Source organism: Nyctereutes procyonoides, unplaced genomic scaffold (genome assembly GCF_905146905.1).
Source record: "Nyctereutes procyonoides isolate TBG_1078 unplaced genomic scaffold, NYPRO_anot_genome, whole genome shotgun sequence".
NCBI classification, from domain to species: domain Eukaryota; kingdom Metazoa; phylum Chordata; class Mammalia; order Carnivora; family Canidae; genus Nyctereutes; species Nyctereutes procyonoides.
The window spans coordinates 20,586,908-20,608,892 of record NW_026575048.1 but is presented as its reverse complement, the minus strand read 5'-3'; the positions used below and the strand labels follow the sequence as shown (position 1 = coordinate 20,608,892).

At 54.8% G+C, this 21,985-nt stretch overlaps 1 protein-coding gene across 1 annotated transcript in view; it reads right to left on the bottom strand.

Annotated features, from left to right (window-relative positions):
* KCNK3 (potassium two pore domain channel subfamily K member 3) overlaps window positions 1-20,473 on the bottom strand; it is a 38,148-nt gene extending 17,675 nt beyond the window's left edge. The window contains exon 1 of the mRNA XM_055327374.1: window positions 20,191-20,473. Coding sequence (XP_055183349.1) covers window positions 20,191-20,473 — 283 coding nt within the window. The remainder of the gene's footprint in view (window positions 1-20,190) is intronic.
* Window positions 20,474-21,985: the final 1,512 nt, after the last annotated feature.

Below are 21,985 nucleotides of genomic sequence, written 5' to 3'. Positions count from 1 at the left end.
AAAGGCCTTGGCTGGGTTTCAGGAGACCCACATGAGCACAACACTCCACATTATTTAGGAACATTTCAGCTGGTTCTGTGTGGCCTGCTGGGCAGGGGTGGTCTGCATTCAATAGCTGGGGAGAGTGAAACCTGGGAAAGTGGGTATCTCACACGGGGTTAGAGCCCCAGAGCTGGTCCTGAGACCCAGGTCTCCTGATTCCAGGCCAGCTGCCTCTCCCACAGCTCACACTGCCTCTCCGATCCCCTCTCTTGCTGGCCTGGGGTTTAGAAATACAGTGTGTAAAGTACCTAGTACAAGGTCTGGCGCATGTAGAGTCTCAGAAAGTAGGAGCTGTTATTATTGTTATTACTTTTTTTGAGCGCAGCTCTGAGCTGCCACTCACCATTCAGAAGCCTTCCTTAGTTCCCCAGATGTACAAACATAGTCTAGGGGGTCCTGGTCCAGCACATGGACTGTATGGCCACAACTTTACCTCCTACCAGGCCTGCTCTCTTCTGACTCCCCTCTCTTGCGAGGGTTCCCTGCATCCTTTCCACACTTCACCTCTGAGCCCTTCCTCATGTTGCAGCTACCTGGGATGCCCTCCTTCATCTCTCTTGCCCTCCAGGGACAGCTCCAGGGTCACCTCCTTGGGCACACCTTCCCTTGCCCCCACCATGCTCTGCGTGATGTTAGGCTTTTGCCTAGAGGTGGGTCTCTCTCCGCTGGCCCACCTTGCCCGGTGTCCATGGTGGAATCCCAGCAGATGTGGGAAGCTGGTCTTGATGGATGGGTTGGGTTTGTTGTGGGGGTCTTGGAGTGAGTGTGGCTCCTGTAGGCCCTGTCTCTACCACCTGCTTCCATACTCTCCTTTCTGGTCATGGCTAGTGGCCCAGACAACTCTGGGCTGGCAGGGAATTTGGGAACAGATGCCAGGAGATGTGAAGGAGGCTTTTCTTAGGCTCAGCACTCTCCCCAGGGCTCAGGAGCTCAGATGGTGCAGACTGGCATAGTGCCCAGGAGCAGAGGGACTCCAGGCAACAGGGACTTCAGCCTGGAGCCAGCTGCTGGGACCTTCTCTTCCTCTGAGCCAGCCTGCAGATGTGGTGTCCCCACCCCCACTAGTCTCACAAGCACGTGTGCACTCACAACCACATGCTCACACACACGCTCACTCCAACACCCCACAGGTCCCCACAGTAGCCTCTTGGCATGGTTCCGTCCACCATCCAGAGCAGAGCATGTGAGAAGCAGATGGGCTCTGGGGCGGACAGGGAGGCAGGAGAGTCTGTACCTCAATAAAGGAAGAGGGAGCCCTTCCCAGGACCTGGCCTCTGGGCCCTGCTGTTCCTTCAAGTCATTAAGGATTTAAAGTCCCCAAATCTGTTCTGTATGTTGGAAAATTGAACACCAATAAAAAATAAATTTATTATAAAAAAAAAAAGTCCCCAAATCCAGCCCCTCCCCCACAAAGATTCTTCTCAGAGGCTAAGATTCCATCACTCTCCATGGAAACACGTTTCACTGAACCCTACACCCTGTCGGAAATGCTCCTTAGGCGGAATGAAATGACCAAGGCTCAGGCCCTGTCCTTTCAGCCTGTTGTCCTCACTGGAGACAGGGAGCAGCTGTCCCCATCCTTGGGGACACTGCCCTTCACACCGAGACAGAGGCAGACGCTCAGCCCCCAGCCTGCCTCCCGCTGCCTGGCTCACCCTGGTCTTGCCACCTCTCTTCTGACCTCTGTTTTCCCAGCCTTTCCAATGGTCTCTCACTCCGCCACCCTCCAAGCCCTGCATCCTCACGGCTGTTCACGGCACAGGCACACAGTCGGGGATAATAGGAGAATGACTTCATGGCTCCCATGGTCCATAGAGGCTGCCTATTTAAGCGTCGGTGCCCTGAGCGTGCTTTTTATGGGGCCAAGAGCTCTAAGCTGGGCAGCGTCCCCAGGACCCAGGCCGACTCCCGAGCTGCTGCTTTGCACTTCTGCCGTGCTCCCCACTCCACCCCACCCCAGTGTGGAGTCTGGGCGAGCTAGCTTTCCCTGCACTTGCCTTTATTCAAATGATTAAATGCCTGTCACTGCTCCCTCCTCCCCAGTTCAAAACAATACTAGCTGACTTTTATATAGTGCTTACTACGTGCCACATTGTTCTAAGCGAGCTTGTACACGTTCCTCTTTTCATCCTCAAACAACCCTATTTGGTAGGTACTATCATTATCCCCATGTAAAGATGCAGGAACTGAGCCTCAGCGGAGTTAAGTGACTAGCTCAAGGTCATACAGCTAGAACATGGCCAAGGGAGGCTCTGCTCATTTCTCGCTTCTCCCATTCAGAGGAGGAGAGACTCCCTTCTCAAGCTGACCCCCTAACTGCACTCTGGCCCAGCCCTGGCCTCTTCCTCCTGGCTTCGCTTCTGGAGGCACTCTCTCCCTGTCCCCATGCCCCCCCACCCCCATTTGGAGGTATTTTCAAACTATCCTCTGCTAGTATCTCACTATTGGCCTCAAGTTTTTTCAAAAAGAGAAGGGAGGGAGACAGGCCCAGCATGCTCTTTCCTCGGTTTTAGTACACCCCCACCCCTGCCCCCTGGAGAATTGCTTCCCCTCTCACCCCTCGGTCTCCCCCCACTTCACCAAGACTACTCTTGCTGAAAACCTCAGGAATTTCCTGAGTCCCAGACCCAGTGAGGTGGAGCTGTGCTAGCTACACAGCTCTCTAGGACAAATTAGAAAAAAAAAAAAAAAAAAGGGTCCCTCTGGGTGGATGCAGCCTCTGGGAGTGCATAGCCTGGTGAGCAAGCTGAACTTCAGCTTCCCAACCCATCAGCCAGATTCTACTGGACAGTGCACAACCTGGACAACCACACATGGTGGTCTTGAATGTTGGCATCCTTATTACTCTTCATATTCTGGCCACACTCAGCCCTCATGTCCAGTCTTCCTCTGATTTCTTTCCGGACACCTCCCACTCCTGCTTCTGCTAGCCCTTTGCAGTTTCATCTGATGCACCCTGATTGTAAGAGTGGGCCAGGACTTTGCCTGAGCTGCTCTGATCCTGGCCCCCAGGGAAGACCACCAAGAAATTGCCTCCAGCTCCACCCCAGGCTCCACCAGGCTGAACTAAGATACCCAAGTCTGGTGTGACAACCTAAAAGACAACGTTCTCCCTGATGTTGGCTCTCTCTGTACTGCCCAATTCTTGTCAGTGTCCTCATTCCTCAGTCAACCAGACTGAACACCTTGTCTTCCTTTCTTCTTTTTCTCCCACACCTGGCCCCAGCCGTTCCTTCTTCCTTTTTTTTTTTTAAAGATTTATTTATTCATTCATTCATGAGACACAGAGAGAGGAAGAGACAGAGGCAGAGGGAGAAGCAGGCCCCTTGCAGAAAGCCTGATGCGGAACTTGATCCCAAGACCTGGGATCACACCCTGAGCCAAAGGCAGATGCTCAGCCACTGAGCCACCCAGGTGCCCTGCCATTCCTCCTTCTTATCCTGTCCTTTCCTTCTGTTCCTTTAGCCACCACTGTGGTCCTGGCGCTCTCCCTTTTCAGCAGCTGGGCTTGGGCAGTGGTTTCTGACCCGCCCCCGCCCCCCCCCCCCCCCCCCCCCCCAGCCCCGCAGCTTCCAATTCCTTCCCCCAACCTTCCCCACACCGACTTCCAGACTATGCTCCACTTTGCTCCCTGGTCAAAATGTCACTCCTATGCTCAAAAACCTTCCGTGACTCCCCATTGCCTTCAGGGAAAGAAGCCCAAACTTTCAACCTGCCTTTCAGTGTCCTCTACCATATGTCATATCTCTCTGGGCTTAACTATTGCTCTGTAGCTGAGGAAAGCGTTTTGGAGCTAACCCTTGGCAGTGCTTTTCCATAGCTGAGCTCTCTGGAAGGCTGCCAGGGAGGAGGTGGGCAGGGGGAGGTGCTGGGGCAGGGGTGGCTCTGCCCTCGCCACCCCCATGCCAAGCAGAAGCCTTTTAATGGGCACCAGCAGCCTGACAGCTGCCCTGCACCCCGGGCAGCCTGGATTAGTGCTCGGCCAAGCTGAAAATGTGGAAGGCGGGTCTCAGGGCAGGTGGGTAAGAGACGGAGGGCACTGAGGAGCCTCTGGCAGACTGGAGTTCCCCGCCCAGGGAGAAGGCAGGGCTTCCAGGGAGTTTAGTGGAACAGAGGAGGGGGCATGTTTGAATGGGGAGCTTAGCCAGGATTCCCTCCTGCTTGTGTAGTGCTGCAGTTTCTTGCTCTCTTTCTAGTATTGGACAGTTAGGGAGGCAGATATGGCCATCACTCTCCTTCCTCAGGAAGCTGAGGTTTGGGCAGGTGAGGTGACTTGGTCAAGGTCACGCAGCATGTGCATCAGAGTAAAGATGGGGATGTGGGAGTTTCTGGGGTGGGGGTTTCCCGCTGCCAGCCCACCTGCTCGCCCCAGGCCGGACCCAGCCTCTCAGAGCAGCAGGAACTTCCTCACCATCCAGTGAGGGGCTGGTTAACTCTGGCACCCCGTGGCGGGGGGGCCCAGAGGAGGGGCACATCTTGCCCTGCTCCATTCCTGGCCCAAATTGGCACCAGCACCTGGGAGGGGCAGCTGGCCAGCCACGTGCCAGTGTTACTTTAAAAATAAACCAGGGAAGAACGAGGCTTAAAAATAACCCCGGGGATGTGTGAGGAGCTAATTACTACTGCAGCCCCCTGTCAGGACTTCAGGGAGCGTGGGCCCCCTGGTGCCTGAGTGTTGGGTCCCCTCTGCTGAGCTCTTCCAGTTGGGAGCCAGGTCACAGCACAGCCAGGGCCAGGTGGGGCCTCAGAATCTGAGGGTAGGAGCTGGAGATGGCTCTGGGCATCCTGGACGGCCTCCTTCATCTCGGTCAGGGCGCGGAGGCAGGGGCAGGAGGAGATCACCCAGGCTGGCCAGAGAGAGCCACGTGCCCTACATCCCATCTCGCAGACCCAGGCTCCCCCATCGCCCCCAGAAAGTCTTGCAGATCCCCCACCCTTGGCAGAGGGTATGAGGGGATCCTGCAGTGACGGTGGGACGGGGAAGGGGACATGGGGCCCAGCTGAGGACGCAGCTGAGGACAGACTTGCAGGATCAAAGAGAAAAAGCAGAGCTTACCCCAAGGAGGGAGGCAGAGGTCAGGACTGCTGGAAGCTGACAGAAATGATCAAAGGACAGGGATGGATGGGAAGGTGGAAGCAGATGTGGGGAGCAGCAGCAAGGGGAGACAGGCAACTGGGAGTTGGCTGGGGGGGCTACTGTACCATGAGCAGGGGCTTTGGGGTCAGCCGGGCCTGGAGCTCCTGAGCCGATAACCGTGCTGGAACTTGGACCTCATTTGCATAATGGACATAATGATAACTTCTCATGGGCCTCTGCAGGGGGCTAGCGAAGCATTTATGAAGAGGCCTGGGGACAGGGAGCTGCGATGTTCTCTCCCAGCCTCCCTTGGAATCTGGTCTGCCCCATCCACCTCCTGCTCCCCAGATAGAAAAGAAGCCCCTTCCACCTTCCAGAACGGGCTGTGGAAGGCGGCACTGTGTTTTCACAGTCAGTGTCTCCCACGGCCGCCAGGCTGCCAAACGCACCGGTTGTTTCCCTGTGGTCATCTGACTTGATTTCCCAGCAGCAGCTGGCAGCTGACAGCTCCCTCTCTCCCGAAACAATGCTCTCGCCCTCCAGGTTCCTCTCCAGGGTCTGGTAGGCCCCCTTTCCTGCTCCCTCTCCCCCCAGTATTGGGGATGGGGTGAGGGTGGTGTGCTGCCCTCCCCAGGGACTTTTCTCCCCTGCTCTCCCCTCTTTCCAGCTCATCCCATCTCACTGGGTGACTTTAAATATTATTTCCATCTGATAACTTCCAAATGTGTTCCCTGGAGCTCCAGACTTGTCTATCTCACAGCCCACAGGGACTTAGCATCTCAAAATTAACCTGTGTGTCTAAAAGAGAAGTCTCATCTCTTTACCAAACCTGTTACGTTCCCTGTTTTCCGTCTCAGACAATGCTTACCCTCCATCCAGTTGCTCAGGTCAAAGCCCATCCTTGACTATCCTCTTTCCCTGATGCCCACAGCCCTCTTCCACCCTCCTCTCCCCCATCTCAGGCATCCTGTCCTGCATCAGGTCCAGCCACTAGGCCCTGATGCACTCCCCCAATCCACACCTGCTCACCACATCCAGTCTCCCCGCATCCAACCCACCCTCATTCTCTCAGGACACTGGAAACTTCATAGGTCTGCCAGCTTCCCTCTTGAACTACAGCCACCTGACTTCCAGAGAACAGCTATGGCGATCTGGTAAAAAATTCAGTCGTATCACATAACAGCCCTGCTTAAAGCCTTCCAGGGACTTCCATTACACATTGAGTAAAATCCAAGCTCTTGACCATGTGCTCCATGGTCCTGAAAGCCCCAGCTCTTCGATGCTTGCGCCTCGAGGCTCAGTACGCCTAGTCCACTGCCCTTCCTGCTCCTGTTTCTCAAATATGCCAAACTCTGGCCCACCTGGGAGCTTTGCATTTACTTCCCTGCCCCACACCCTCATCACAGGCTCTTCTTGATTTTTGCGTCATAGAGACTCCTCCTGGGAAGGATTGTCCATCCTTCTCTCTGCCATATCCTCTTGTTTTTAAAATATTTATTTATTTATTTTTAGAGACAGAGAGAGGGAGGGAGAGAAAGAGAGAGAATGAGCAGGGGAGGAGGCAGAGGCAGTGGGAGAGAGAGAGAGAATCTCATGCAGACTCCCCACTGAGCACTGAGTAGGGCTTGTTCCCACCACCCTGAGATCATGACCTGAGCTGAAATCAAAAGTCAGATGCTTCATTGATTGAGCCACCCAGGGACCCTACCACATCCTTTTGTTTTACTGTCTCCTGGCACTTGGTACTAGTGAGATGATATTTATTTGTGATCATATAACTCAGTTTATCCACTACCTACTTTCTCTGAAATGTAGATACTGTGAGGACAAAGCTGGGACTTTGGGACCTAGTATGGTGCCTGACTCATGGAAGGTGCTCAGGAAAATGAAGGGAATGGAGGGATGATTGTGTGGTTATTGAGCCAGTGGAATGGGCCAGGAGGCTGGGTCTGAGAGAGCCAGTTCTATGATTGAACTGCTGGTGGCTGGGGAGGGTCACGTTCTATCTCCCTGTGGCCCCAGCCCTGGGTCTCAGTCTCCTCATCTGGAAGAGGGAAGCTACACCAAATCTACGATTCTCAAAGAATCCAGAGGACCCCAGGAATTGCTGCGATGCCATCCAGTGCCAAGGTGAGTCCTTGTTCTGCATGACTATGTTGGTGTCAACACTCTGAACTCCACCCCCATTCTAGCCAAGGCTGAGGAAGATGCTTGCCGTGGCCTTCGGTTGGCCTGTGTATGTTCTGCAACAGGGAATCATGTGATGTGCCATAAACATTCTGAGATATTAAACTCTTGTGAGGACCCAGGAGCTAACCCTGGCCCCTCAGAGATCTAGCAGGTCACTGGTCTAGGTGGGATGTTGAAAGTTGGTCCATGAGCAGGACTTTAGCTCCCAGGGCCCTGGGAGTCTCTGAGCTAGCCTAGAGCCAGGATTGCAGGACTGGCCACCTGCAATCCTGAATATTTGGAAACTTGAATGTTTCCTAAGTGCTCACCCTGGACCGGCTCAGGTCTAGAGGCATCCTCGGAAAAAGTGTCTGCAGCCTCTCTCCTGGCCACCCCCTGTCAGACAGCTCTGGCTCTCAGCACCACGGCTGCCTCCCACACACCACCCATGACTACTATGGGAGCTGTCGGCTGTGGGTGCCGCCCTTTCCGGTGGGAGGCCCTTGCATTCCAGCTGTCCCAGGGGCTGGGGCAGTGGACTTGCTCTGCTGATAAGCGGGACCTCCGCCACAGTCAGAAATGCTCTCTTTCCAAAAGGGGTGACTTGGAGGTCCTGTACAGAGCTCTATTCTTGGGGCTGGACACAGAGGAAGTCCCTCCAGGGCTCAGCCAGCATGCATGGGGTGAAGCGGGGGCACGAGTATAATGCTGGGTAGTGTGCTTCTTAGGAGGGCTGGAAGTGGAAGTAGAGGCCAGGAGTAGGTTCAACAGAAAACAGAGACGGTCAGAGCTATAAGGGGCTCAGACACAGCAGCCCAGTCCCTCACAGATAAGGCCGGGGGCAGGGGGCATGGGACTTGCTGTGGGTCTCTCAGGCAGGTAGGAGCTGAGAGACAGTGGAGGGGATTGTGTGTCCCACTTTCCTTAGCTCAGCTACAGGAGGAGAAATCATTAGTCATGGCTCTGAGAAAGGACACATAGCCCACCTCTGTGAATCCCGTAGCTGACCCTGAGGGACAGGCAGGGGACCCGAGGGCCTCTTTGGTGCCCAGGGAAGGTGAGTGCTTCCAATTCTGGGGTGCTGAGCTGGGCATGACACCCAAGGGGAGGGCTGCCACTGAACTTGGGTCTAGGTTTCTCTCTCTCTGGCCCTACCTGGAAGTGGACCCAAGACCAAGAGCCGCCCCAGAGGGTCTTACCCTGTCTAACTCTCACTGTGGAAAATCCATAATACATACTGAAAATCCGTACTCATACTGAAGAGTGAGCCACCTGGCTCTGCCAGACCAAAGGCCCCCATTTGTTCCCAGGTGAGTGATACTCACATGACTAAGGGGCCTCCCTGGGGCTGATATCTCTTCCCTGAGGTCGAGGGCAGCCTGAGAGCTAAAGCTGTGAAGATGGAACCTGTCTCCAGGGCCCGACTGAGCCTCTCAGTCCTCTTTACTTGGGGGTAGTGGGCACTGGGTCTTCTCCTGGGGCCACCTGCTGACTCTTGCCGTCTCTGCCACCTGGCTTACCCTAGGAGCTTTGGCCTGTGAACTCTAAAGAATCTTCCTTAGCCACCCCTCGAATGTTTCCTAAGTACCAAGGAAACCCAGAAAGAAAATGCTAGCTGAGGGCTGGCAAGTGGCCCAGCCTCCGAAGTACAGAATGCTGATTCTAATGATCTTTTTCTCTCCTGTGCTTCCTAAACCTGGCTGCAGGTCCCTTCATAGAGGACTATTTAAAACTTGCAGGGCCCCGGGCTTAGTTCAGGCCTAATGAATTAAGTCCTAGGCCCAGGCCCTGACACCCATCACTCTGGTTCCAAACAACGGCTGGTACTGGGACAAGCTTTCTCCACTGGGGTGCAGGGCCATCTTACCTGTCCCTCCACACACCGGGGAGCAGGCAGGTGGCTTGCCCAAGTTAGCCTTGACACAGTCCCCTCTCTCACTCACTGGCCACTCCTAAGAACCATCACTCTGTTCTCATTTCTAGTCTTGGGTTTCCATCCTGCTCAGAACTATGGTGTTGACAAATGCGTGAGACTAAGACCACCCCCTCAATACTCCCTCCAAGGGCTGACATGCATTTCTACAAGGCCCCCACATCCCTGCCATGGGAATAACCCATGTTCGGCCACTGTCTAGGAGGTGAGGGCACCCACGTTCCAAGGGGAGAGGGTGGTTTAGGTCTGGGGGATCCTGACTTGACTCCTGCTCCTGTATCACTGCCTTAGGATTGTAGGAAGTGGCTTTAGGCTCCCCAGTTCGGTTTCTTTATTGGCAAAGTAGGAATAATGATACCTGGGTTGTCAGGAGCCTCAGAAGAGAGTCTGTATGACCAAGGGCTTTCTAAGCCAAGAGCAGGGCGTGCTTTACCCATCCCCGTTCTGCTGCTTGCCAGCAGTGTGCCTTTGCATGCATTCTCTAACCTCTCTGAGCCTCAGAGTCCTTGTCTGTGAGATGGGGATTGTAACAGTGGCCCCGTGGCCCTGAGGATCGAATGCGGTGATACACATAATGGGCTCAATCCAGGGAAACCTCCCAGCAAATGGCAGCTTTGCCTCCTAACCGTGGAAACTGAGGCAGGCTCTGTGGGGAGTGGCTGCTCCACATCAGGTCTAAGACCTGGACGAACAGCCCAGGGCAAACCCCTCTGGGTACCTCCATCTGAGGCTTGCTCCTGCCTGCAACCGCCTGCCCCCAAGGTCCCTGGGAGCTCCTCTGCACCAGCAGGAGGCCTGGAGCCATCATGGAGGAGAGGACCACTTCCTGTCTGAGAGCCTGGTGTCCTTCTCTCTGGGTGGTTCTACTGGGGCCTGACACAGTTTGGGTCTCTGGAGAGAGCCCCCAGACAGTCCTGTGGCTGGAGGGCTGGAATGTGCCTCTCCGGAAGTTTCTGAGATGGTTATTTCTGCATTGGAGCTGTGGTCAGGAGGCCCTACACATTCTTGAGGAGGGACAGTGAGTCCGTGCCAAGCTGGGAAGCCTCGAGCAGAGATGAAGGGGTCTGAGAGCCAGTGTCTGGGGTTGTCCATGAAGGAAATATCCACACAGTATTGTGTGACAGTATCTTCTCCAGCTGAGTGCTGCCCCCAGGGCTCCTGCATTCTATCCATAAAACTGGTTTCAGTCTGGGCTCCAGAGTGGCCTTGTGGCCCAGAAAAGGAAGTGTGGTGACAGGAGTGCGGGAAGCACTCCCAGGGGACTGAGGTCTGCGGGGTGACCAGGGCGAAGGTGAAGGGAGATGGTCAGGATTCAGGTTCATCACCCCCTGGTCCAGCTGGCATCCTGGGGGCACCTACTAGTTCAGCTGGGGTTATGAGGGAACCTATGGGTTCAACCAATGTCAGGAAGGCACTTGCTATCTAACTAAGGTGATCCACTGCTTCAGCCAGGATCACGAGGGCACCCAGTGGTTTGACTGGGAATATGGGGCACCCCCTGTCAGGATCCAGGCAGGAGAACACAGGCTGGGGACTGCACTTCCCTCTTTCAGTGCCTGTGCAACCAGGTCCACCCACCAGGGTCCAGAAGTCAGCCCCTGGAGGGGCTGCCCCTGCCACTTTCCTTGGTACACTCATGCCCCATGCTGTTCCCTCATCTAGAAAGTTCTCACACCCCATCGTCACCTACCAGAGTCCTCACTCCTCATTCAAACTCCCTCAAGTGCTACCTGCTACAGGAAGCCTTCTCAGCTCCCTATTCTGTGTCACTCTACTAGGACTTAGCATATATTACATTCAACTTGTGGTTTCAGGATTCCATTAGACCAGAGGCTCCGTGGGGAAGGAGCTGGCTCTTAGTCATCTATTCTTTCCGTGCCAACTATAGCGCCTAGCACTCGGGAGATCTCAACAGTATTTGAAGGTTTAGGGGTTCCTCTTCTAGTATTTGGACTCTCCAGGCTACCCCCTTGAAGGTCAAGAAATCAAAGAATCTCAGGGTTGGGAAGAATCTTAAAAGCCATTATTGTAACCCCCGGTCTGATATATGGATAGTGTGACGATCTTTTTGACACATCAGTCTGCTTAGGTTAAAGCCCTTAGTTATAAATCAAATGTTAATTTAGAGGTTGCTGTGAGGCATTTTGTAGATGTAATTAAAGTCCATAATCAGTTGACTTTAAGGAAGGGATATTATCTTAGATAATCTGAGTGGGCCTGATTCAATCATTTGAAAGGGTTTAAGAGCCAAGCTGAAGTTTCTCTGAAGAAGAAATTCTGCCTGTGGATGGCAGCTTCAGCCCATGCTGGAAAGACTTCCAGCTTCCTGATGGTCTACTCTACGGATTTCAGACTTGCCTAGTAGCCACTACCATCACATAGGCCAATTCCTTGTAATATGTCTCTTAATATATATCTCCTACAGGTTCTGCTTCTCTGATGGAACCTCAACTGATACAGATATCCTCTGCAGCTTGCCCACCCAGTGTTTTCTTGTATGCTTCCTGTGATGGGAGAGCTCACCACCTCACAAGGCAGCATAGTTCATTTTTGGTCAGCTTCAACTCTAACAAGTTCTATTTATATTGGACTTGATTAAGTCTTTATATGAACTTGACCCACTGGTGCTGGTTCAACCCCTTGGGCCCAATAAGCCCAAGGTTGGTTCTTTTATCTTGTAGCAGCCCAGCAGATATTTGAAGGCAGCATGCATGCTCTCCACACTTGTCCGTGCCAAGTCTCCTTCATTTGGCATGCTGCTCCCCTCCTCTGACTGTTCCCCAGGTTGTTGATGTCCATCTTAAAGTCTGGCTGCATTCCACGCCATTGCTGACAACAGGATGAGTGTATCTAGTAGCCATAGGATCACGGGCCTGGAGACCTCCATTGTCCTTTGCTGTATGGATCCTAGCCCACAGGAAGCTGGGGGCTCTTCTTGAAAGAAGAAATGAGGGGCACCTGAGTGGCTCAGTGGTTGAGTGTCTGCCTTTGGCTCAGGTTGAGTGTCTGCCTTTGCCTGGGGTCCTGGGATTGAATCCTACATCAGGCTCCCCACAAGAAGCCTGCTTCTCCCTCTGCCTATGTCTCTGCCTCTCTCTGTGTGTCTCTCATGAATAAATAAACAAAATCTTCTTTGAAAAAAAAAGAAGAAATGACACCAAACCTCTCTTAATGGTGACTGGAGGCTGCACTGCCCCTTGGGATTTGGTGTAGTCACCATGAGGTCAGAGCCAGTAACCCACTTGGACATTTAATCTCTGGGGCACCCATCTTCCATGGATCTGAAGAGCTTCCCTGGCTGGTGGGGGAGGAATAGAGGCCAGTTGAGGACAGCAGATGCCCGTTTGCATGCTTCTCCATGCCCGTTTGCCCTTCTCACTCCTCTCCTCCCTTCTCCCCACCCACATGACCACACAGTCTGTGGGTTCAATGCCTCGTTAGCCTCCATGGCTGGTTCTTGTGGGGCAAGGCACAGCCTCTCTCCAGCCTCAGAGTAGGGATCCACCAGCTCTTAGGCCATTGGCTCTCATATTCCACAGCCAGATTCCTAGGGATTTTTCAAGCTCTACACATTCTTGTTCTTAAAACCATAGTCCACACTTCAAGTCTATTCCCCAAAGTCAGGTCTCCAGGTTGTTTAGATCCTCACTACTCAAAGTGAGGACTATGAATCTACAGCATCATTGTCCCAGGGGTGGGGGTGAGGGCTTGCTAGAAATGCAAAAATCTCAGGCCCCACCCCAAACCTACTGATCAGAATCTGCAGTCAAACAAGATCAACCAGGTCTTTTCCTGCACAGTAGTGTTTGCAAAGCATTAATTTTTTTTTAAATTTTTTTTTTTATTTATTTATGATAGTCACACAGAGAGAGAGAGAGGCAGAGACACAGGCAGAGGGAGAAGCAGGCTCCATGCACCGGAAGCCCGACGTGGGATTCGATCCCGGGTCTCCAGGATCGTGCCCTGGGCCAAAGGCAGGCGCCAAACCGCTGCGCCACCCAGGGATCCCTGCAAAGCATTAATGTATCCACACTGCTGAGCAGGATTTCTTTGGTTCCCCTGTGGAGCATCTCCTCTGTACAGATGGGAAGACTGAAGCATTCCAGGGAAGGGTCTACTCCTCTCACGAGTTCAGGGGCAGCAGGAGAGAGAAAGCTGGAGGATTTGTCTAAGGGGGGGAGAAAGAACCCTGTTTCCCAGGTAAGTCTCCTGCTTTGAATTCCCAGCAGCCACGTGCCCTCTCACAAAGGGGTCCTGTGTGTCACTGGAGGAAGAAGGGGGACGCAGGAGCAGTGAGAGGTCAGCTTTTGTGAAGGCAGAAGGTGGGAGCTTGGCCGAAGCCTGGCAGGGGCCCCGGGAGGCCACCGGACCAGGAAGACTGGAGCTGATGGCTCTAGGTGGCAGCTGAGGCGGGCTCTGGAAAACGGGAAGGTGAAGGCGTGACATGCGCAGTAGCTGGGGTGGGCTGGCTCCAGGTGTCTCCAGGAGCTGCCTGGGAACCATCTTAGCAGGGCAGTTTCTGGACAATGAGGAAGTGTGGACCAGCCAGGAGGTGGTGGCATCCCTGGGACCCTTGACTGCTCTCCCTGCAGCAGACAAGGGTCTCAAAAGGCATTTGTCATGTGGCTCTCTGAGGACTGGAGGCTAACAGGAGGGTCAGGAGGGGACCCGGGGCAAGCAGAAAGGCTGGCTGGCAGCTTGCTCTCTTCTTTAAGAGACTGCAGGGCAGGGGGGTGGGTGGCCGGCAGGAATACCAAGGGAGGCGTCAGTAAACAGGGCTTCCAGGCAGCTCTGAAACTAACTGTTTCAGTGTAGCCTTGGCCATGTCCCTTCTGCGATCGGAATTTCAGCTTCCCCCTCATAAAACAAGAGGGTTGGAGCTAAAAATCTGATTTCTCTTTGGGCTAAATGTTCTTGAGGGCTCGAGATCCTGATGCTGAGGCCACCACTGAGTGTCCTGCATGGACCCCAGTATCCCATCCTGCATCATTTGTGACATTCACAGAAGGGATGGCAGGGGCTCCTTGGAGGGGTAGTGGGGAGGAGCCACATGGCTCTGAAAAGATACTCCCTATGGCCCTGGGGGTAAGCCCTGGCGCTATCATTTTATATTTGTAGGATCCTGGGCCAATTTTCCAACTTCTCTGAGCTTCCCTGTCCTTGTCCATAACAGAATGAGAGGCCTGCCCTCCCAGGGCAGCCGTGGGAGTGCAGGCTGTGAGGAGTGCCCCAGACGTGGCCTGAGATGTTACAGACACATGTCAGTTCCCTGCGTCCGTCCTGAGGCAGCGATGGGGCATGAGGGAGTGCCCATCTGGGTCTCTGAGAATGTTCTCCGTCATTGCTGGGTCTCTTCCCTTGCTGCTGGCTGACTGCAGGGAAATCACTTTTACATTTTTTTTAATTACAAAATCAACTCACAGATTCACCGTTTGTGCTGCCAGCTGAAAGCTGTTTATAGTGGTGATTTGCACTACACTCATCTGTGCTTGTTTATGTTTTCTTTGAAAATACTTATTGTGTTTTTCCTGTCCCCACTCCGGCCAGGCGTGTGTCTTCTATTTCTGGTCCTATTCTTGCCCCCACTCCCTCCATGTCTCCGGCCCCAAACTGTGATGTGTGGGAACTGGACATGTAGGTAGGAGGCATGACAGTCACAAGGACTTCTGATCAAATATGCCCTCCTTGTAGATGAGGAAACTGATAGTCCTAGAGGACCAGCAAGTGACTTAAGTGGAGCCAGAATTTTTGCCCCCTTGCTCCAATCCAGGGAAGATCCTTCTACCACTGTGAACCTCGCCGTTCCTGACTGGTCTTCTGCAAGGTCCGTCTGCTGAGAGGAGGGAGCATTGCCCCTGAGTTTGGATGTCAGGCAGACTCCAGGCATGGGTAGGATCTGGAAAGCCTGGGTTGGGGGAGTAGGATTAGGAGAATACAGGGAAGGGTGTGGCAGCCTCTGGTCCCCAACACCACTGTCCCCCACTTGTTAAGAGGAGGTAGCTGTATTCTTGGTAATCCTTGGGAAACCAAGCAGTTCCCTTCTGTGGGGGAGTACTAGTAATAATACATGAACGATAATGTTAATTACACTGATCATTACAGATATTGCTTATTAAGTACCTACTCTGTAGCAGATATTTCCTTTATATTATCCATTTCATCCTGGGAGGCAGATATTATTCTCCCTATTTTGCAAATGACAAAATGAGCTCAGAGAGACTAAGTAACTTGTCCAAGATCACATATAACTAGTGGCAGGGGGCTGGGGGAGGTGAGTGGAGAGGCGAGCTGAAGGATGAACCCAGGCACTCTGGCTCCTAAGCCAGAGCCCGCCTTCTTAGACCACCACAGCAAAGGCTTGTGCGGTTCAAGCAGAGGGGTGGCCTGTGAACAAGGAGGAAGGAAATGCTGACTGAGCATGGGCAGTAGGACTATTCCCGGCTGGGCTGCCTCTCCATCTCACCCCAGCAAGTCAGCAGAGGACTGGGAACAGTGGAGTGAAAAGCAACCAGAGGTCTTGATGCTAAGAGAGATGATGGCTCGTGAGGAGAACAGGCTGGAGTGCTGGAGAGAACTCCAACGGGGGCACCCAAAGGCCTCGGTTCTAATCAGGGTTGTACTTGCAACTTTCTGTGTGACTTTGGGCAAGTCACTCACCTCTCTGGGTGTTTGGATGATTGCTGATGTCTCCTTTCACTCTTTTATTTGAGGACTCTAGGATATATTGGGTGGCAGGTCACTTCTATACTTTCCTCCTTCTTGGAAAGATGTAAAAAGTACAGGTTCCTTCATGAGCTGCCTGCTTGAATTCACAACCTAATGACTCCCAGGCCACGTGGTGGGTGATGGGAACCTGTGCTCAGCTGAGAACAGGCCAGAAGCTGAGGAGAGAGCAGAACAGAAGGTTTTCTGCCCTAGCTCCATCAGCTAATCAGTCACCTGGCCTCTTGTTGCCTTAGAACCCTGAGGATTACGGGGGCCCACATGGGAGAAGAGCACCTGTGAGCCCACGGCAGTCTCAGGGAGAGCCTGGTGCTGGGCACAGCTCTGCCACATGGTCTGGGTTGGTCAGGGTGGGGGTGTTGGGGAGCAGCAGGCTGGGTGCAGTGTGCTGTAGCAAGAGGAACTCTCCTGGGAAGGACTTTGCCAGGGGAAAAGACAAGCCTTGGCTCTTCGGTGCCCTTAGGACACAAGGGTCTGGGCTAAGTTCTTGAAGTGGTGAAAGAACTGGCGGAAAAGCTAGGGCATGGGAGTCAAAGAGGCTCAGTTGAATCTGGGCAGGTGCCACACATTCAAGTCACAAGGCCAAGCATGAGTCATCTACACACAAAGCGTTAGTTTCCTCTGCTGAAAAATGGGGGTAATAAGGGTAATAATGCCCCTCTTGAGGGGTTGTCAAGAGAACTGAATGAGAGCTTATAGAGCCTGACCAAGAGTAGACAATAAATGGTGGCTGTTCCCGCCGCTCATAATAAGAACAAACAAGAGGCATCCTGAACGAGTGGAAGGAGCAGAGGCCGGGAGTCACATTTGGCTAACCTCTGGCTGTGTTACTCTTGTCACCTCTCTGGTTCCTTATCTGTAAGAGGAGGGGGTGGCACTAGCTGATCTTGAGTCCCCTTCCAGCTCTGACAGCCTCCAGGCTATGAATAGATGGGGCTGGGGCCCCGGAGGAGTTTAATGACTCAACAGCCAGAGAGGTTAAGCTTTCCCAGAAAAGAGTTTCCATTTGCGTTTGATGAACTTAGGGCACAACAAAGAAAGGGTTTCCTGGCTGGGAAGCCAGGGATGAGGAAGCTGGAGGAATCCTTGCAGCCCATGGAGACTGTGACTAACCAGGTGAATGACTAACTCAGACCCTGCCGACCCGCAACCAATCAGGGCTGCCCGAGAGCGCCCTGCAAGCTGGCATCACTGAGCACGTCCTGGCCATGCCAATTGCAGCTGGCTCTGGGCTTCCCAGCATATGGAGGCAGAAGAAGCAGCCAAGAGACCGGCAGGGAAAGAGCACTGGGCTTGGAGTCAGAAGACCCAGCTTCTTGCTCTAACTCAGCTGCTCACCAGCTGCATGACTTTGGGGGAGTCCCTTCCTCTTCTTGTCTCTCCATGCCCTCATCTGTGCCATGGAGCTAATAATACCTGCCCTGGCATCTTTCCTGAGCGGCAAAGGCTGAGACTCAAGAGATGAGATGAGTGTGCGTTGTGATCACTAAGTGGGAGGTTCTGTCATTTTTCTATCCCAACGTCCCAATGAGTCAGGAGACCTGTTTTGGTCCCCAGAGGGGTCAGGTGGACAGAGGATGTTGCCTCTGGGTTTGAGGTCACCATCAGTTTCATATAGGGTCCCTTCCAGCCATCAAATCATAGCCCAGACAGGCTTGTCTTAGAGCAGAGCCCCTGTGGACGGTTTCCAGCCAGATGGTGTAGCCACAGAGAGAGGTGACAAAAAGCCAGGGATGGTTGGGTGGGGCAGGAAGTGGGCAGTGCTTTTCTGCCCACCCCCCAAACCAGGGTGGTGCTTTAATGCTTTCTTTCCTCTTGTCCAGCACTGTATCAATAAATATCACCAAAGGCACCCTGTCTGCATCTACCCCCAGCTTTTAGCATCTGTCTGGGTGAGGACTACAAGCACTTTGGGAAAAGGCAGGGATGGAGGGGGAAGAATGATGTCCTTTCATTTCTACACACCTTAAGCTCATCAATAGCATTCTCTGAGTGCTCATGTGTGCCGCAGGGTACTGTGCCAGCACTGGGAGAACAGAGATGGGAACCACAGGGCACTGCCCACATGGAGGTTAATTGCAGTGTGGTTAAAGAGACAAAACACATCCCCTAAAATGTAAATAACTGCGCAAGAGAGCCCACACTGTGTCACTCAGGTTGTCTTGACAGTGAGTCCTGCAGTTTTCTAGAGTGGTGGCCTGGGATGGTCTGGAAGACTTCAAAAAGGATCTGGGATTTGAGCTGGACCTGGAAGCTTAGCTTGGATGAGACAAATAGAAGACAGAAAAAGGTGTGCCAGATAAGCACACTTAAAGTGTTCTCAGGAGACGGTATAGCTGTAGTGGAGAGATCATGTCAGTAAGAAGAGAGAAATGAAGTTGGAGATAGAGCCAGGTAGGAAGGTCCTTATCATTTGGGATAGGGAGCATGGACCAGATTCCACACCAGCTGGAGGGCACTGAGGGCTTCTGAGAGGGTATTGGTATGGTGAGGGCTGCACTTTGGGAAGATTCTTTGTGGCAACATTGTCCAGGGGAGCTTGCTTCTTGCGGGAATGAGGCTGGAGGCAAGGTCAGCTGAGTAGTTACTGTGGAGCTAGGGACCACAGGACCAAGAAAAGGGACACATAATCAAAGGCACGACTTGTGGGAAGAAGGGGAAGGCCTAACTTGGTGGTTCAGTGCTTCTGAAACCCTGGCAGGTGGCAGAGAAGTGAGAGAGGGGAGGCTCCTTTCTGGGCAGGTCTAAGTCTGACCATTCTGCTGTAAACTCACAGGGTCAGCAGGACCTAGAGGTGCCCCCATTTGGGTCACATCCAATCCTGGGGTCCTTTTCTTCCTCTTCCAAAAGCAGAATCTGGAGACTACATAGCAGAACTCCCATGGACCCCACAGAGGAGTGGAGCCTCGGGACAAATTCTTGCAGTGGATAGACTGCAGGAGCAGTGTCCAGTCCTGCTTTTTACCCCCTCAATTCCTGTGGATCCCAGGAAAACACTGCCATCTTGTTATGGGCTATGCCAAGTGGCAAGGAGCCCCTGGGAGCTCAGCCAAGGCAAGGAGGGGGACCAGAGAGAGGAGAAGGAATGGGAAAGATGGAGGCCTGGAGGCATCCCAATGGGCTTTGGGGGAAGGTGGGCTGGGAGCATGCCAGCACTGGGAGGAAGGCTTGAGATCATTTCAGCCAACCCCTCATTGTCTGGAGGTGAGCCCAAGATCCAGACAGAAGGGACTTGCCCAAGGTCATATAGCAGGAAAAGTGATGAAGCTCGGCTGGAATCAGAGACTTGGGAGCTGGTGAGGTGTTTACTCCTATCTGGACACCTCCCAAAAGCACTGGAGATTCCTTTCCTGGATATCCATTTGTGTGCTTTGTGTGTGCATGCCTGTGTCTGCCGTGTGTGTGCTTGTGTGTGTACCTGTGGGTATGTGTGCCCGTGCCTATGTTGTGATAGAGTCTGGGCGTATGTGTGGCCTGCCCCACCGCTGTTTGGAGAAGAGAACTGAGGCCATTCCTGCAGGGTGACTGTTTTCCTGGGACAGCAGAGAAGACAGATAGAGCTGGATCTGGCTTCCAGCACCAAATCTGCTGCCCTAAGAAAATTAAAGGCACTGGCTGGCTGTGCTCAAACTCTGGGAGCTGGACACACACACACACACACACACAGGCACACGTACACGCGCGCACACACATACACACACGCACACCACTCCAAGCAGCACTCACAGAGGCAGTTAGAGGGTGTTTTAGGCACCCAGAGTAGGCAGGAGTGCCGCGGAGTGCCAGAGTACCTGCATCCACACGTCTCCCTGGAGCCCCAGCCGGTGTGGACACGCCAAGGTGCGGAAGCCCATCTGCCAGGGACACGGAGTGGCGCGCTCCCCGCCGCTCTACACTCAGCTCTGCTCCAGGGCCTGGCCCGGCCACACCCCTCCTCCCCAGCCTCCGCGAGCCGTTCCTGCCCCTCTCACACACTTCAGAGTCCCCTGAGGCCCTCGCGCAGCCTGGCAGGGACAAGTTAGGGCTGGCCCGGCCGGAGAGTCAGGTCCGGAGCCAGGAATCGACGCCTCCCCCGAGTCCCGTCCCTGCGGAGCAGACAAGCCAGGTTGAACTCGGGTTTCTGGCAGCGCGGGGTTCGGCGCCCAGCCCCTCTCCGGGGGATCCCCCCAGCCCTCGCCGTCTCGGGACTACCCCGGGACGCGGCGCCCAGCCCCGGGTCCCCGCGCCCCGGTCGGCGAGTAGTTACCGATGGTGGTGATGACGGTGATGGCGAAGTAGAAGGAGCCGGCGAAGCGCCACTGCACGCCGGCCTTGTGCGGCTTGAGGCGCAGCACGACGCGCTCCAGCTCCTCGTAGCCGCCCTGGCTGAGGTTGTAGCGCGCCCGCAGCTCCTGCTGCCGCAGCTCCAGCCGCTGCCGCTCGATCATCTCGGGCTCCGACTCGAGCGCGTCGAAGACCGCGGCGCCCACCAGCAGGTAGGTGAAGGTGCACACGATGAGCGCCAGCGTGCGCACGTTCTGCCGCTTCATCGTCCCGCCCGAGCCGCCGCCGGCCCCCCGGCGCCCCGGCCCGCGCCCCGGCCCCGGCCGCCGCTGCTGCTGCCCCGGAGGCGGCCTGGGGCATGGCTGCGCTCGCCGCTCCCCGAGCCGGGCACCCGCTCCGCGCCCTGGGGCCGCCGCCGCCAACGCCGCCGCTGCCGCCGCCGCCGCCGCCGCCGCCGCCGCCGCGGAGCTGTCCCTTCAGCACCACCCACCGCCCTCCTCCGCCCGGCCCCGCTCCCGCCCCCCGCCCCCCGCCCGCAGGCCGCCTCCTCCCGCCAGCCCTCCCGCCCAGCCAAATAAGGACTGGGGAGACGCGCCGAGGGAGGGAGGGAGGAGGGGGGCTGGCGGAGGGGGAGGGGAAGGGGAGCGAGCGGGAGAGCCGCGGAGAGACCGGGCTGGACCGAAGGGGAGAGACCCAGGGAAAGAGAGAACTAGACCGAGAAACGTCTGTAACTACAGAGAAAGAGAGAAAAAGAGGCAGAGGGGGGTGTGACAGATAAGGAGATACAGCCGAGGTAGACTCCTAGGCGCAGAGAAAGAAGCGGCAGGCAGAAAAATACAGAGCGAGAGAGGCAGAGAGCGAAAGATGGAAACAGAAAGAGCCCCGGAGGCAGGGAGACCTGGATAGCTGGAGATAAACCGACGACGGAAAAAGAAAAGCAAAAGAAGGGAAGAGGAACAGGCAGAGAGAGGCCCCCCGCCCCGCCCCCCCGGCCCCCCATCTCCACGGAAATCACAGCGTGTTTCAGCTGGAAGGGACCTTGGGCCTTGCTGTCCTGCCCTTTATTATGTCCATGGAGAAGCTGAGGCGCAGAGAGGTCAAGTGACCTGAAAGGGGACACGGTGAACTAGTGTCAGCACTGGGACTCGACCAAGCTTCCCTCCGCCCAGGCCACACCCCCCACCCCACACCCGGCTGCTGGGCTGCTGGCTGTCTCAGAAGTAGCAGGGCACTGGGCGGACCTGGGCACGCGAGGGCCAACACCCAAGGGAAAGCCCTGCTCTCATGAAATGTGACCTTTCCCAGGTCAGCACGGCTCCTGGAGCTGGCTCAGAAAGCACAGGCTGGCCGCCTAGGCCAGTAACGCTGAATCCCCGGCTGTCCTCCTCTGCTGTCCCTCCTCCCTGAGGCTGTCGCGGGGGTCCTGACAGCCAGAGCCCCTGTCCTGCACCCGTGGGCCAGGCTGGGCCTGCGGTGAGCTGCCAGAGAGAGCGCCGGACATCAACATGGGGCATCCCAACAGAATGGGGGTCTAGCTGAAACAGGGCAGGTGGGGCCTAGACCAGGAGGCTTGCTGTGCCTCAGTTTCTTCTTTTGTCAACATGGTGGCAGTGGTGGTGGGGAGGAGCAGGCTGTGGGACTCCAGATGAGGTGTCACTGCCCCTCTCAGAGTCTCACTTCCTTATCTCCTCGATGAGGTGCCATGGCAGATGGTCCCGCAGGCCTTGCTTAGCTTCAAACAACTCCAGACTTGGATGGGCTGAGTGAGCAGAATGATC